The following is a 15,053-nucleotide window of genomic DNA, read 5'->3' as shown; positions in this document are numbered from 1 at the left end:
AAACGACCTGGAACATCCACTAAAACTCAACAGACCGAAGTTGGACTGTTTCAGTCACTCATCTTGCAACAGAGGCATCTCCTAGCAGATTGCCTCCAATCCCGCTACCACTCACGAGGGTGTCCCCTCCTAACCCAAACCCAACTACACCTCCCTTCCACCCCACAACCACTCTCCCCCATCATGCTGAGGTTCCTGAATATAGTCACCAACCCGGCCTCCATCGGTGTCTCCCCATCCTGCCCCCAATACCTGCTCACTTACCCGTCACCTCCCCGGAGGGGCCGCCGCTCAGTTCCCGCGGGCTGTAAGCTCTCATCACCTCGGAGCAACTCGGCGCCTGGAGCTCAGGCCGAGCGGGGAGACAGAACAGAGCGAGCGCCAGGACACAGAACGAGACGGGGAACGGGAACCAAGACATGATGAAGCCGGGCTGGAGGTACCGGGGCAAGAGTTAGGGAGGGAGCTCAGCCCTCGGTGCCGGTTACAAAGAGTCGGGTGGACGGCGTGGTGGCGGGCACAAAGGGCGGCGGGAACACGCGGAACTCAGCTCGTTGAGTCCGCATCCATCACCAACCCCGTCGGCTGAATAGCGACAAACTACGGGCACTACGCCTAAACCACGAGCGCATCGAAGGGCCGCAAAGGGAGAGCAGCGTCGGGGAGTCGTTACAATCCGGGCCAGGAGAGGGGAACGCGGCCCAAGCACAGAAAAGTTTCTTTCGCGGTCCCGACCCCAAACTTTATCGAGCGGCCATTGGTCACAGCTGAACATCGATCACAGGAGATCCTATAAGTTCATTGGTTAAAATATGCCGCGGGGACGGACCTACTTTGGTTAATGACTAGCACTTCCCATTCACTGGAGGAACCCCGCCGGTCTTCCTGCTGCTGCTAAAGCGATCTCACCTTGTCTCCAGCACCACTCGATCCCATGAGCCAACACATACACGACCAGATTGTCCACCGCCTAACAAACATTTGACTCCCATCTTCAACTCGACTTTTACTGAAGTGTTACCTCAACACCATTTTCCTTCGATTCTTTTCGCATCTCTAGATACCCGTCTCTAGATTGAATGACGGAATTCACTCAGCACTTTGAGCAGATAATTTTCTTCATTTTTAGCCCTTAATATCTTTCTCTTTGTGACCACACCTCCAGACCCAGACTCCTTATTTTGTGGATACCCCTGTGCAGGCTTTAAAACAAGAATATCGAGTACTTCAATGGGTACTAAATAGAAGATATATTCTAAATAGAAGATATATTCGATTCAAGTTCTCCTCATACAACTGACCTACCATTCCAGGAGTTAGTCCAATAAATTTTCATTACATTCACTCTGTGACCAGCTTTTTTTTTTAGGAAAAAAGCAAAATTAAAAACAATGTGCTTCAACAGGTCAACAGCGGATTCAATCTCACAGGCTCCACTCAGCCTTGGATCACATGGACAATAGTAAAGCCCTACGTCAGGCTGCTGTTATTGACTATAGCTCAGCGTTCTACACAATCATTCCATTAGTTCTTCCAACAACAGGCTCCAAATCCTGGTCCGCTGCAACTGGGTCCTGGACTTCCTCACTAGGAGGCCATAATCTGAGTGAATCTGAAATAATATTTCCTTGCTGACAATCAAGACTGGAGCTCCTCAAAGGTGTGTATTGTGCCCTCCGCCCTCTCTGCGCACTGTTGTGTGGCTGGGCACAGCTCAAATGCCATCAGTAAATTAGCTTACCACACAACTATAGTTCACATAAATTTCAGATGGTGACAAGGAGGTGTACAGAAATGAGAGTTCAGCTGGTTGAGTGGTGTTGCAACAACAATCTTGCACTCAAAGTCAGTAAGACTTGATTGTGGACTTCAGGGAGGAGAAGTCAAGGGAATACACAACAGTCCACATCAAAGAATCAGAAATGGTGAGCAGTTTCTAGTTCCTAGGTGCCAACATCACTGAGGATCTACCCTGGGACTAACATATTAGTGTATTTACAAAAGCACGACAGCAGCTATATTTCAGTAGGAGTTTGAGAAGAATTGGTATGTCATCAAAGACGCTCACAAATTTCTACAGATGTACCATTGAGAACATTGTAACTAGCTGCATCACCAGCCAGTATGGATGTGCCACTCCACAGGATCAAAATAAGCCACAGAAAGTTGTAAACTCAGCCAGCTCCACCATGGGCACCATCTTCCCCAGTATCAAGGACACTTTCAAAAGGCAATGTCTCAAAAAGGCACTATCCATCATTAAGAACCATCACCCAGCAAATGCCCTCTTCTCATTGCTACCATCGAGGTGGTGGTACAGGAGCCTGAAGACACACTCAACATTTCAGGAACAGCTTCTTCCCCTCTGCCATCAGATTACTGAATGACCAATGAACCTATGAACACTATCTCACCATGAGAAAATCTGCAGATGCTGGAAAACCAAGCAATACACACACACACACAATATGCTGGAGGAACTCAGCAGGCCAGACAGCATCTATGGAAAAGAATAAACAGTCAACATTTTGGTCAAGACCTTTCATCAGGACACTACTTCACTATATTCATTTACTTTTCTTGCAACATTTGATTTTGTGTGTGTATGGGTGTGCATGAATATATATTATATATGTATATATAATAGTATTGCTGCTGCAAACCAACTCATTTCTTGAGTATTTCCTAGAACACAAGAGAATGGGGGAGATCTTGTAGGAGGATACAAAATTATGAGTTATTTAGATAGGGTGAATACAAAGTCTTTTTCCCATCGAGGTTGGGCGACTAGGTCTAGAGGTCATAGGTTAGAGTAAAAGGTGAAATATTTAAAGACAGGTGTGGTTAACCTACAGCACACATGACCAAGATGGCAGGCACAGATATTTTGTGGCAGCCAACATTTAATTTTTTTTTTTTTTTTTAAAGCCCACCATAAGGTTACAATCTTTACTGGCGTTCTCACAGGAAATGTCTCATGGCAGCTTGGCACCAGCATGACTGTTGCAAGAACATGTGATGTTGGATGATACAGTTTGAACTCCTCATAGACCTGGTGTACACTTCAGTATTTGGATGAACATAGAACAGTACAGCACATTACAGGCCCTTCGGCCCACAAAGTTGTGCCGACCCTCAAACCCTGCCTCCCATATAACCCCCCACCTTAAATTCCTCCATATACCTGTCTAGTAGTCTCTTAAACTTCACTAGTGTATCTGCCTCCACCACTGACTCAGGCAGTGCATTCCACGCACCAACCACTCTCTGAGTGAAAAACCTTCCTCTAATATCCCCCTTGAACTTCCCTCCCCTTACCTTAAAGCCATGTCCTCTTTTACTGAGCAGTGATGCCCTGGGGAAGAGGCACTGGCTGTCCACTCTGTCTATTCCTCTTAATACCTTGTACATCTCTTTCACGTCTCCTCTCATCCTTCTTCTCTCCAAAGAGTAAAGCCCTAGCTCCCTTAATCTTTGATCATAATCCATACTCTCTAAACCAGGCAGCATCCTGGTAAATCTCCTCTGTACCCTTTCCAATGCTTCCACATCCTTCCTATAGTGAGGCGACCAGAACTGGACACAGTACTCCAAGTGTGGCCTAACCAGAGTTTTATACAGCTGCATCATTACATCACGACTCTTAAACTCTGTCCCTCGACTTATGAAAGCTAACACCCCATAAGCTTTCTTAACTACCCTATCTACCTGTGAGACAACTTTCAGGGATCTGTGGACATGTGGATCCCCAGATCCCTCTGCTCCTCCACACTACCATGTACCCTGCCATTTACTTTGTACTCTGCCTAGGAATTTGTCCTTCCAAAGTGTACCACCTCACACTTCTCCATGTTGAACTCCTTCTGCCACTTCTCAGCCCACCTCTGCATCCTATCAATGTCTCTCTGCAATCTTCAACAATCCTCTACACTATCTACAACACCACCAACCTTTGTGTCACCTGCAAACTTGCCAACCCACCCTTCTACCCCCACATCCAGGTCGTTAATAAAAATCACAAAAAGTAGAGGTCCCAGAATAGATCCTTGTGGGACACCACTAGTCACAACCCTCCAATCTGAATGTACTCCCTCCACCATGACCCTCTGCCTTCTGCAGGCAAGCCAATTCTGAATCCACCTGGCCAAACTTCCCTGGATCCCATGCCTTCTGACTTTCTGAATAAGCCTACCATGTGGAACCTTGTCAAATGCCTTACTAAAATCCATGTAGATCACATCCACTGCACTATCCTCATCTATATGCCTGGTCACCGCCTCAAAGAACTCTATCAGGCTTGTTAGGCACGATCTGCCCTTCACAAAGCCATGCGGACTGTCCCTGATCAGACCATGATTCTCTAAATGCTTATAGATCCTATCTCTAAGAATCTTTTCCAACAGCTTTCCCACCACAGACGCAAGGCTCACTGGTCTATAATTACCTGGACTATCCCTACTACCTTTTTTGAACAAGGGGACAACATTCGCCTCCCTCCAATCTTCCGGTACTATTCCCGTGGACAACAAGGACATAAGGATCCTAGCCAGTGATCAGTTTCAATAGCAATACTAGTTAAATATGATGCTTTTTCAATTGTATTTTTTGAAGATTAATATTTTTGATCAGATTTTCAAAAATGCTTCATTTATTTCAATTTGCCTCTATTATACCTTTATGAATTGTAAACATATCTGTAGGTCATTGAACATGTAGTTCCAGACGACTTATTCGGCTGCACATCTATTCATTGAGCCCTTATTATTTTTCAAGGTATTCACCTCATTCCTCTAAACTCCTGAAAATAGAGATTTTATCTTTTCAATCACTGTTCGTAAAACAAGCCGACCATCCAAGAAACCAGCCTAGTTAACTGTCACTGCATGCCCTCTATGGCATGTGTAAACTTGTCTTTGGCAGCAAAACAACAATGTAGGCTCATCAAAGCTTGATATAATTGTAATATAACATTTTTACTCTTACCACCAAATCTTTTCTCCGATTCTGTTTTTGAATGATAGGTGACTTCATATTTTTCCCACATTATATCATTATCTGCCATATGGTAAAATACAAATTCACTTGTTTAGCCTTAAGGCCTCTTTGCATCCTCCTCCCTCAAATGGTATCCTTAACTCCATTCAATCCCCCCCCCCCCCCCCCGGTTCAGTCCCTCTTACCTATATCAGTTACACTTCACTCTCTTCAATGACTTTAAGTTCCCTGGCCCTGATCACCTCATTTTCACCATGGATGTCCAGACCCTTTACACATCTATCACCAATCAAGAAGGCCAAAAGCTCTCCACTTTTCTATACAACAGACTTAACCAGTTCTCATCCATCACCTCTCTCCTTTATCAGGCAGAAGTGGTCACCATACTCAATTCCTCCTATGGCTCCTCCCACATTTTCTAAATCCAAGGGCATGAGCACCCCTAGTTATGCTTGCATTTTGATTGACAATGTAGAACAATCCATGTTTCAAGCCTTCACTGGTCATGCTCCCAAACTTACTGCCCCACATTGATGACTGCATTGGTGCTGCTTAATGCACCCATTCTGAGCTCAATTTCATCAACTTGTAAAAATTATTCTCCCTTTTCTCAATTCCTCCATATCTAAGAGGCTTTCCCTCCCAAAATATTTGAGATATCCACCTTCAAAGAACAGGTTTCCCTTCCTCTACTCTTAATACTGCCCCCACTCACATCTCCATTTACCAGACATCAGTCCTCACCCCAGCTTTCTACCACCTCAACAGGGTTAGAGTTCCTCATGTCCTTACCTAGCAGCCCAAAGCCAACATAACATTCTCCACAACTCCCCCCATTTTCTACAGGTTAATAGCAGCAAATACATTTTACCTCCACACTCTGCAGTTTCCAGTGATCGCTTTCTCCATGATTCCCTTGTTAATTTGTCTTCACCCTCCCCCCACTAATCTTCCTCCTTATATGTGAAACAAAACCTTTCTCTCAGTGTTAATGACAATACTGGGGCTGCAGATTGACCATAAGGCACTGGAGTAGAATTAGGCCATTTGACCCATCAAGTCTGCTCCACCATTCCATCATGGCTGATTTATTATTTCTCTCAAAGCCATTCACCTGCCTTCTCCCCATAATCTTTGATGTATGACTAATCAACAGCCCATCAATTTCCACTTTAAATATACCCAAAGACTCGGCCCCCACAGTCATCTGCAGCAATGAATTCCAGATTTACCACTCTCTAGCTAAAGAAATTCCTCATCTGTTCTAAATATACATCCCTCTAATCAGACACTCTTCTATTGAGGCTTAGCCCTCTGGTTCTACATTCCTCCCCACTCCTCAACATCCACAATATCTAGGCATTTTAATATTCGATAGTTGTCTCATTCTTCTGAACTCCAGTGAGTACAAGCCCAGAACCAAACCTTCCTCATACATTAACCCTTTCTTTCCCAGGATCAGTCTTGTGAACCTCCTCTGCACCTTCTGAAATGCTAGCACATCTTTTCTTAGATAAGGGACACAAAACTGCTCACAGAGTTCTGACTAATGCCCAAACAAACATCAGCATTACATCCTTGTTTTTATATTCTAGTCCTCTCAAAACTACTAGTGTCTATTGTCAATTCATAAAAGGATGTTCCACTAACTGCATCAGCACAAATGCAGGGCTGATTTTCTTGGAGGATACAATTACAAGATTGAATTCAAGAGGACAACTAATCATGGAAATGCTGGTGGATTGTTCCATTTATCTTTGGAAAAGGAAATACCTGAAGAATTTATAAAAGAGGACACTCCTCTTGAAGTATTATCCTTTATGCAAATTGAAAGTCCCCCTATTAATAAAGGAAAAACAGAAGAGAGAATACTGTCTCAGGTCGACATGTCAATCCAAAATGGCTGGAATTTGTGGCAGAAATTTCAGTTCCCCCATTTTCACCAGTGCTGGAATGAACTTGTGGGGATTGAGAGTTGTTGTACCATCCAAGCTGAGAGCTAAAAGTACTGGAGGAGCTACATCCCAGTCATCTAGGCATGGCCAAAATGAAAGCATTTGCTCAAAGGTTTGTCTGTTGGCCTAGGATAGATCAGCAGATGAAGCAGCTTGCCGTACACTCACTGACAAGGATGCCAACATGTCCAGAAGGTGCCAAGAGCAGTACATCTCCATACCTGGGAATGACGTGCATTACCCTGGCAGATGTTTCATGTGGATTCTGTTGGACCATTCATGGGCACAAATTTCCTGGTAGTAGTGGATGCAGCTACAAAATGGTTAGTACTGTTCCCAGTACCTCCATTACAGCCTTATACACTTCATGTATTGAAACCCTCTTCTCAAGGACTGGTGTTCCAACACACTTAGTGACAATGGACCAGAGTTTAGTACATTGGTTTCAGTCATTCCTGAAAAAGATGGATTAAGATATTACATCTGCACCATACCACCCAGCTAATAATGGTTTGGTGAACAGGTATGTCCGGAGTATGAATGCACTGTGAGCAATGTCAGTAGAGCACACTACACCAACACTGAATCAGAAACTTATCAATTATCCTCTCCTGCATATTGCAGTGCAGCACACTGCACAACCAACTCACCAGCTATGCTGTTCTTGGATCATCCCCTGCACTCACACTTGGATCTCCTCAAACCCAAACTCAGGAATATGCAGAACAAACAGCTGATACAAATACAGTGATCCTCAAACAAAGAGGATTGATGTTTCAGACCTGGACAAGTATTCCTGCTGAGGGTCTACAGAGGTGATCAAAAGTGTGTACTTTAAAAGATTAAGGACAGAACTAGTCCACTCTCTGACACAGTGGAGATTCCATCTGTCGTCATCTGCGGGTGACAAATTGACCAGTTGAGGACAGCAGACTGAAATGTTAAAGAAAGGTGTCCAGAGCTGTCAAAACCACTTCCTGCAGTCTCAGAATCAACTCATACAACCACCACAGAGGACCCAGAACCTGAGATTGTTTCACAACCACAAGCCTCACCTGCTAAGAGTGATGACACCCCCCCCCCACCCCCAGTCGAGACATTATCCCACAAGCACAAGAAATGCTTCACAGCAATTAAATCTTCAGTCCTGAATGGGACAATGTAAAATTCACTACACTGTGCATGTCTATATGGTAGTTGTATTATACAGGATGGGAGCTCAACATCCAGGGATATTCAATATTCAGGAGGGATAGACAGGAAAGCAGGTGGGGTAGCATTGCTGGTTAGAGAGGAGATTAACACAATAGAAAGTAAGGACATTAGCCTGGAGGATGTGGAATCGATATGGGTAGAGCTGCATAACACTAAGGGGCAGAAAACACTGGTGAGAGGCCACCTAACAGTAGTAGTGAGGTTGGGGATGGCATTAAACAGGAAATTAGAAATGCGTGCAATAAATGAACAGTAGCTATAATGGGTGACTTCAATCTACATATAGATTGGGTGTACCAAATTGGTAAGGGTGCTGAGGAAGAGGGTTTCTTGGAATGTATACGGGATGGTTTTCTGAACCAACATGTCGAAGAACCAACTAGAGAGCAGGCCATTCTAGACTGGGTATTGAGCAATGAGGAAGGGTTAGTTAGCAATCTTGTCGTGCGAGGCCCCTTGGGTAAGAGTGACCATAATATGGTGGAATTCTTCATTAAGATGGAGAGTGACATAGCTAATTCAGAAACAAAGGTTCTGAACTTAAAGAAGGGTAACTTTGAAAGTATGAGACGTGAATTAAGATAGACTGGCAAATGGTACTTAAAGGGTTGACGGTGGATATGCAATGGCAAGCATTTAAAGATCGCATGGATGAACTACAACAATTGTTCATCCCAGTTTGGCAAAAGAATAAACCAGGGAAGGTAGTGCACCCGTGGCTGACAAGGGAAATTAGGGATAGTATCAAGTCCAAAGAAGAAACATGTAAATTAGAAAAAAAAAGCAGCACACCAGAGGACTGGGAGAAATTCAGAGACCAGCAGAGGACGACAAAGGGCTTAATTAGGAAAGGGAAAAAAGATTATGAGAGAAAGCTGGCAGGGAACATAAAAACTGACCGTAAAAGCTTTTATAGATATGTGAAAAGAAAAAGATTGGTTAAGACAAATGTAGGTCCCTTACAGTCAGAAACAGGTGAATTGATCATGTGGAACAAGGACATGGCAGACCAATTGAATAACTACTTTGGTTCTGTCTTCACTGAGGAGGACATAAATAATCTTCCAGAAATAGTAGGGGACCGAGGGTCTAGTGAGATAGAGGAAGTGAAGGAAATACATGTTAGTAGGGAAGTGGTGTTAGGGAAATTGAAGGGATTAAAGGCAGATAAATCCCCAGGGCCAGATGGTCTGCATCACAGAGTGCTTAAGGAAGTAGCCCAAGAAATAGTGGATGCATTAGTGATAATTTTTCAAAACTCCTTAGATTCTGGATTAGTTCCTGAGGATTGGAGGGTGGCTAATGTAACCCCACTTTTTAAAAAAAGGAGAGAAAAACCAAGGAATTATAGACCGGTTAGCCTGACATCAGTGGTGGGGGAAATGCTAGAGTCAGTTATCAAAGATGAGATAACAGCACATTTGGAAAGAGGTGAAATCATTGGACAAAGTCAGCATGGATTTGTGAAAGGAAAATCATGTCCAACGAATCTTAGAATTTTTTGAGGATGTAACTAGTAAAGTGGATGGGGGAGAACCAGTGAATGTGGTATATTTGGATTTTCAAAAGGCTTTTGACAAGGTCCCACACAGGAGATTAGTGTGCGAACTTAAAGCACATGGTATTGGGGGTATGGTATTGATGTGGATAGAGAATTGGTTGGCAAACAGGAAGCAAAGAGTGGGAATAAAAGGGACCTTTTCAGATTGGCAGGCGGTGACGAGTGGGGTACCACAAGGCTCAGTGCTGGGACCCCAGTTGTTTACAATATATATTAATGATTTAGATGAGGGAATTAAATGCAGCATCTCCAAGTTTGCGGATGACACGATGCTGGGCGGCGGTGTTAGCTGTGAGGAGGATGCACGGTGACTTGGATAAGTTAGGTGAGTGGGCAAATTCATGGCAGATTCGATTTAATGTGGATAAATGTGAGGTTATCCACTTTGGTTGCAAGAACAGGAAAACAGATTATTATCTGAATGGTGGCCGATTAGGAAAAGGGGAGGTGCAACGAGACCTGGGTGTCATTGTACACCAGTCATTGAAGGTGGGCATGCAGGTACAGCAGGCTGTGAAAAAGGCAAATGGTATGTTGGCATTCATAGCAAGAGGATTCAAGTACAGGAGCAGGGAGGTTCTACTGCAGTTCTACAAGGCCTTGGTGAGACCAAGCTGGAGTATTGCGTGCAGCTTTTGGTCCCCTAATCTGAGGAAAGACATTCTTGCTATAAAGGGAGTACAAAGAAGGTTCACCAGATTGATTCCTGGGATGACAGGACTTTCATATTAAGAAAGACTGGATCGACTAGGCTTATACTCGCTGGAATTTAGAAGATTGAGGGAGAATCTTATTGTAACGTATAAGATTCTAAAGGGATTGGACAGGCTCGAGGCAGGAAGATTATTTCCAATGTTGGTGAGTCCAGAACGAGGGGTCACAGTTTAAGGATAAAGGGGAAGCCTTTTAGGACCGAGATGAGGAAAAACTTCTTCACACAGTGGTGAATCTGTGGAATTCTCTGCCACAGGAAACAGTTGAGGCCAGTTCATTGGCTGTATTTAAGAGGGAGTTAGATATGGCCCTTGTGGCTAAAGGGATCAGGGGTATGGAGAGAAAGCAGGTACAGGGTTCTGAGTTGGATGATCAGCCATGATCATACTGAATGGCAGTGCAGGCTCAAAGTGCCAAATGGCCTACTCCTGCACCTATTTTCTATAGTATACTGCATGTGTATGTATACATGAATATAAAATTACTGGAGAACATTACATATGAGTTGAGACATTGAGTTGGAGCATATAGCTAAGCAGGTTGTTGTGTAGTTAATATTCAGTAATATTGCAAATATACTATTTGATTAAGCATTCTTTATTTAAATAATTCATTACAGATTACATGATTGCCAAACGTCATTAACACCACATTATGCGTTTGCCTCACTAAACTGGAAAAAAAGTACATACGTTTATCTTGTGATTCCTCGTTTTTCTCTGAATCAGTTTTGTTTCAGGAGTTACAAAGACGATATCTTTATTTCTACCACCAAAGTACATTACAAAGGAAAAATTGGTAGGCCAATTGAAAGGTCTTAAAGTGGATAAATTACCTGGACCAGATGGACTACATCCCAGATTCCTGAGAGGCTGCTGAAGAGATCACAGATGCATTAGTCATGATCTTTCAAGAATCACTTGATTCTGGTATGGTCCCAGAGGACTGGGAAATTGCAAATGTCATTCCACTCTTTCAGAAGGGAAGACAAGAGAGAGGAAATTATAGGCCAGTTAGCCTAGTGATTGGGAGATTGTTGGAGTCCATTATAACAGACGAGGTTTCAAAGTACTTGGAGATTAATGATAAGTCAATCAGCATCATTTCTGAAAAGGGAAGTCTTGGCTGATAAATCTGTTGGAATTCGAGTAAGAAGCAGGGTGGACAAAGGAGAGGCAGTGGATGTCATTTAGATTGTCAGAAGGCATTTGATAAGGTGCCTCACACGAGGCAGTTAACAAGATAAAATCCAATGGTGTTGCAGGAAAGACACCGCATGGAGAGGGGAATGGCTGGCAGGCAGTGAGTGGGAATTATAGACAATAGGTGCAGGAGTAGGCCATTTGACCTTTCAAGCCAGCACCGCCATTCAATGTGATCATGGCTGATCATCCACAATCAGTAACCTGTTCCTGCCTTCTCCCCATATCCCTTGACCCTGCTATCCTTTAAGAGCTCTGTCTAACTCTTTCTTGAAAGCATCCAGAGAAATGGCCTCCACCGCCTTCTGAGGCAGAGCATTCCATAGATCCACAACTCTCTGGGTGAAAGGAAAGGTTAAAAGTTTGAGAGCGCCATGGTTTTCAAGGGATATTGGAAACTTGGTTCGGAAAAAGAGGGAGATCTACAATAAATATAGGCAGCATGGAGTAAATGAGGGGCTCCAGGAATATAAAGAATGTAAAAAGAATCTTAAGAGATTAGAAAAGCTAAAAGATACGAGGTGGCTTTGGCAAGTAAGGTGAAAATAAATCCAAAGGGTTTCTACAGTTATATTAATTGCAAAAGGATAGTGAGGGATAAAATTGGTCCCTTAGAGAATCAAGAGTGGAGAGCTATGTGTGGAGCCGAAAGAGATGGGGGGAGATTTTCAACAACTTCTTTTCTTTGGTATTCACTAAGGAGAAGGATATTGAATTTTGTAAGGCAAGGGAAACAAGTAGGGAAGTTATGGAAACTATGACAATTAAAGAGGAGGAAGTAGTGGCGCTTTTAAGGAATATAAAAGTGGATAAATCTCCAGATCCTGACAGGATATTCCCTAGGACCTTGAGGGAAGTTGAAATAGAAGTTGAAGTAGAAATAGCAGGGGCTCTGACAGAAGTATTTCAAATGTCATTAGAAACGGGGATGGTGCCAGAGGATTGGCGTATTGCTCATGTGGTTCCATTGTTTAAGAAGGGTTCTAAGAGTAAACCCAGCAATTATAGGCCTGTAGGTTTGATGTCAGTGGTGGGTAAATTAATGGAAAGTATTCTTAGAGATGGTATATATAATTATCTGGATAGACAGGGTCTGATTAGGAATAGTCAGCATGGATTTGTACGTGGAAGGTCATGTTTGACAAATCTTACTGAATTTTTTGAAGAGGTTACGAGGAAAGTTGACAAGGGTAAGGCAGTGGATGTCTATATGGAATTCAGTAAGGCCTTTGACAAGGTTCCGCACGGAAGGTTCAATCATTAGGTATTAATATTGTAGTAAAATAGATTCAACAGTGGCTGGATGGGAGATGCTAGAGAGTAGTGGTGGATAACCTTGTCAGGTTGGAGGCCGGTGACTAGTGGTGTGCCTCAGGGATCTGTATTAGTTCCAATGTTGTCATATACATTAACAATCTGGATGATGGGGTGGTAAATTGGATTAGTAAGTATATAGATGATACTAAGGTAGGAGGCATTGTGGATAATGAAGTAGGTTTTCAAAGCTTGCAGAGACATTTAGGCCAGTTAAAAGAGTGGGCTGAAAGTTGGCAGATGGAATTTAATGCTGATAAGTGTGAGGTGCTACATTTTGGTAGGAATAATCAAAATAGGACATACATGGTAAATGGTAGGGCTTTGAAGAATGCAGTAAATGCTGCATAGTTCCCTGAAGGTGGAATCTCATGTGGATAGGGTGGTGAAGAAAGCTTTTGGTATGCTGATCTTTCTAAATCAGAGCATTGAGTATAGGAGTTGGGATGTAATGTTAAAATTGTACAAGGCATTAGTAAGGCCAAATTTGGAGTATTGTGTACAGTTCTGGTCACCGAATTATAGGAAAGGTATCAACAAAATAGGGAGAGTACAGAGAAGGTTTACTAGAATGTTACCTGGGTTTCAGCACCTAAGTTACAGGGAAAGGTTGAGGGGGGACTTGATAGAGGTATTTAAAATTATGAGGGGGATAGATCGAGTTGACGTGGATAGGCTTTTTCCATTGAGAGTAGGGGAGATTCAAACAAGAGGGCATGATTTGAGAGTTGGGGGCAAAAGTTTAACGGTAACACAAGGGCGGATTTCTTTACTCAGAAAGTGGTAGCTGTGTAGAATGAGCTTCCAGTAGAAGTGGTTGAGGCAGGTTCGGTATTGTCATTTAAAGTAAAATTGGATAGGTATATGGATAGGAAAGGAATGGAGGGTAATGGGGCTGAGTGTGGGCCAGTGGGACTAGGTATGTGTAAGCCTCAGCACGGTCTAGAAGGGCCGAGATGGTCTGTTTCCGTGCTGTAATTGTTATATGGTTAGAAAAAGTTTGTCCTCAACTCTGTTCTAAATGACCTACCCCTTATTCTTAAACTTTGGCCTCTGGTTCTGGACTCCCCCAACATCAGGAACACGTTTCCTGCCTCCTGCCTGTCCAATCCCTTAATAATCTTATGCTTCAATCAGATCCCCTCTCATCCTTCTAAATTCCAATGTACAAGCCCAGTCACTCCAATCTTTCAACATACAATAGTCCCGTCATCCCGGGTACTAACCTCGTGAATCTATGCTGCACTCCCTCAATAGCAAGAATGTCATTCCTCAAATTTGGAGACCAAAACTGAACACAATACTCCAGAAGGGCCTCTTTGCTCCTATACACAACTCCCCTTGTTATGAAGGCCAACGTGCCATTAGCTTTCTTCACTGCCTGCTTACTTTCAGTGACTGATGAACAAGGACACCGAGATCTCATTGTACTTCACTTTTTCCTAACTTGACACCATTCAGATAGTAATCTGCCTTCCTGCTCTTGCCACCAAAGTGGATAACCTCATTTATCCACATTAAAATGCATCTGCCCACTCACCCAACCCGTCCAAGTCACCCGTCCTAACATCCTCCTCATATTTCACACTGCCACCCAGCTTTGTCATCTGCAAATTTGCTAATGTTACTTTTAATCTTCATCTAAATCATTAATGTATATTGTAAATAGCTGTGGTCCCAGCACCGAGCATTGTGGTACCCCACTAGTCACTGCTTGCCATTCTGAAAAAGACCTGCTAATCCCTACTGTTTCCTGTCTGCCAACCAATTTTCTATCCATGTCAGCACCCTACCCCCAATACCATGTGCTCTAATTTTCCCCACTAATCTCCTATGTGGGACCTTATCAAAGGCTTTCTGAAAGTCCAGGTACACTACATCCACTGGCTCTCCCTTATCTATTTTCATTGTTACATCCTCCAAATATTCCAGAAGATTAGTCAGGCATGATTTCCCCTTCACAGATAACTTCACAAGCATTGCCTCAGAAAGATAGCGTCCATTATTAAGAACCCCCATCACCCAGGACATGCCCTCTTCTCATTGTTACTGTCAGAATGGAGATACAGAAGCTTGCAGGCACACCCAGCAATTCAG

At 43.3% G+C, this 15,053-nt stretch overlaps 1 protein-coding gene across 1 annotated transcript in view; it reads right to left on the bottom strand.

The window, feature by feature from the left end:
- gpc4 (glypican 4) overlaps positions 1-899 on the bottom strand; it is a 170,935-nt gene extending 170,036 nt beyond the window's left edge. The window contains exon 1 of the mRNA XM_073057738.1: positions 265-899. Coding sequence (XP_072913839.1) covers positions 265-421 — 157 coding nt within the window. The 5' untranslated portion in view covers positions 422-899. The remainder of the gene's footprint in view (positions 1-264) is intronic.
- Between the last annotated feature and the right edge of the window lie 14,154 nt (positions 900-15,053).

This window comes from Hemitrygon akajei, chromosome 10 (genome assembly GCF_048418815.1).
Source record: "Hemitrygon akajei chromosome 10, sHemAka1.3, whole genome shotgun sequence".
NCBI classification, from domain to species: Eukaryota; Metazoa; Chordata; class Chondrichthyes; order Myliobatiformes; family Dasyatidae; genus Hemitrygon; species Hemitrygon akajei.
This window is presented reverse-complemented; position numbering and strand designations above follow the sequence as displayed.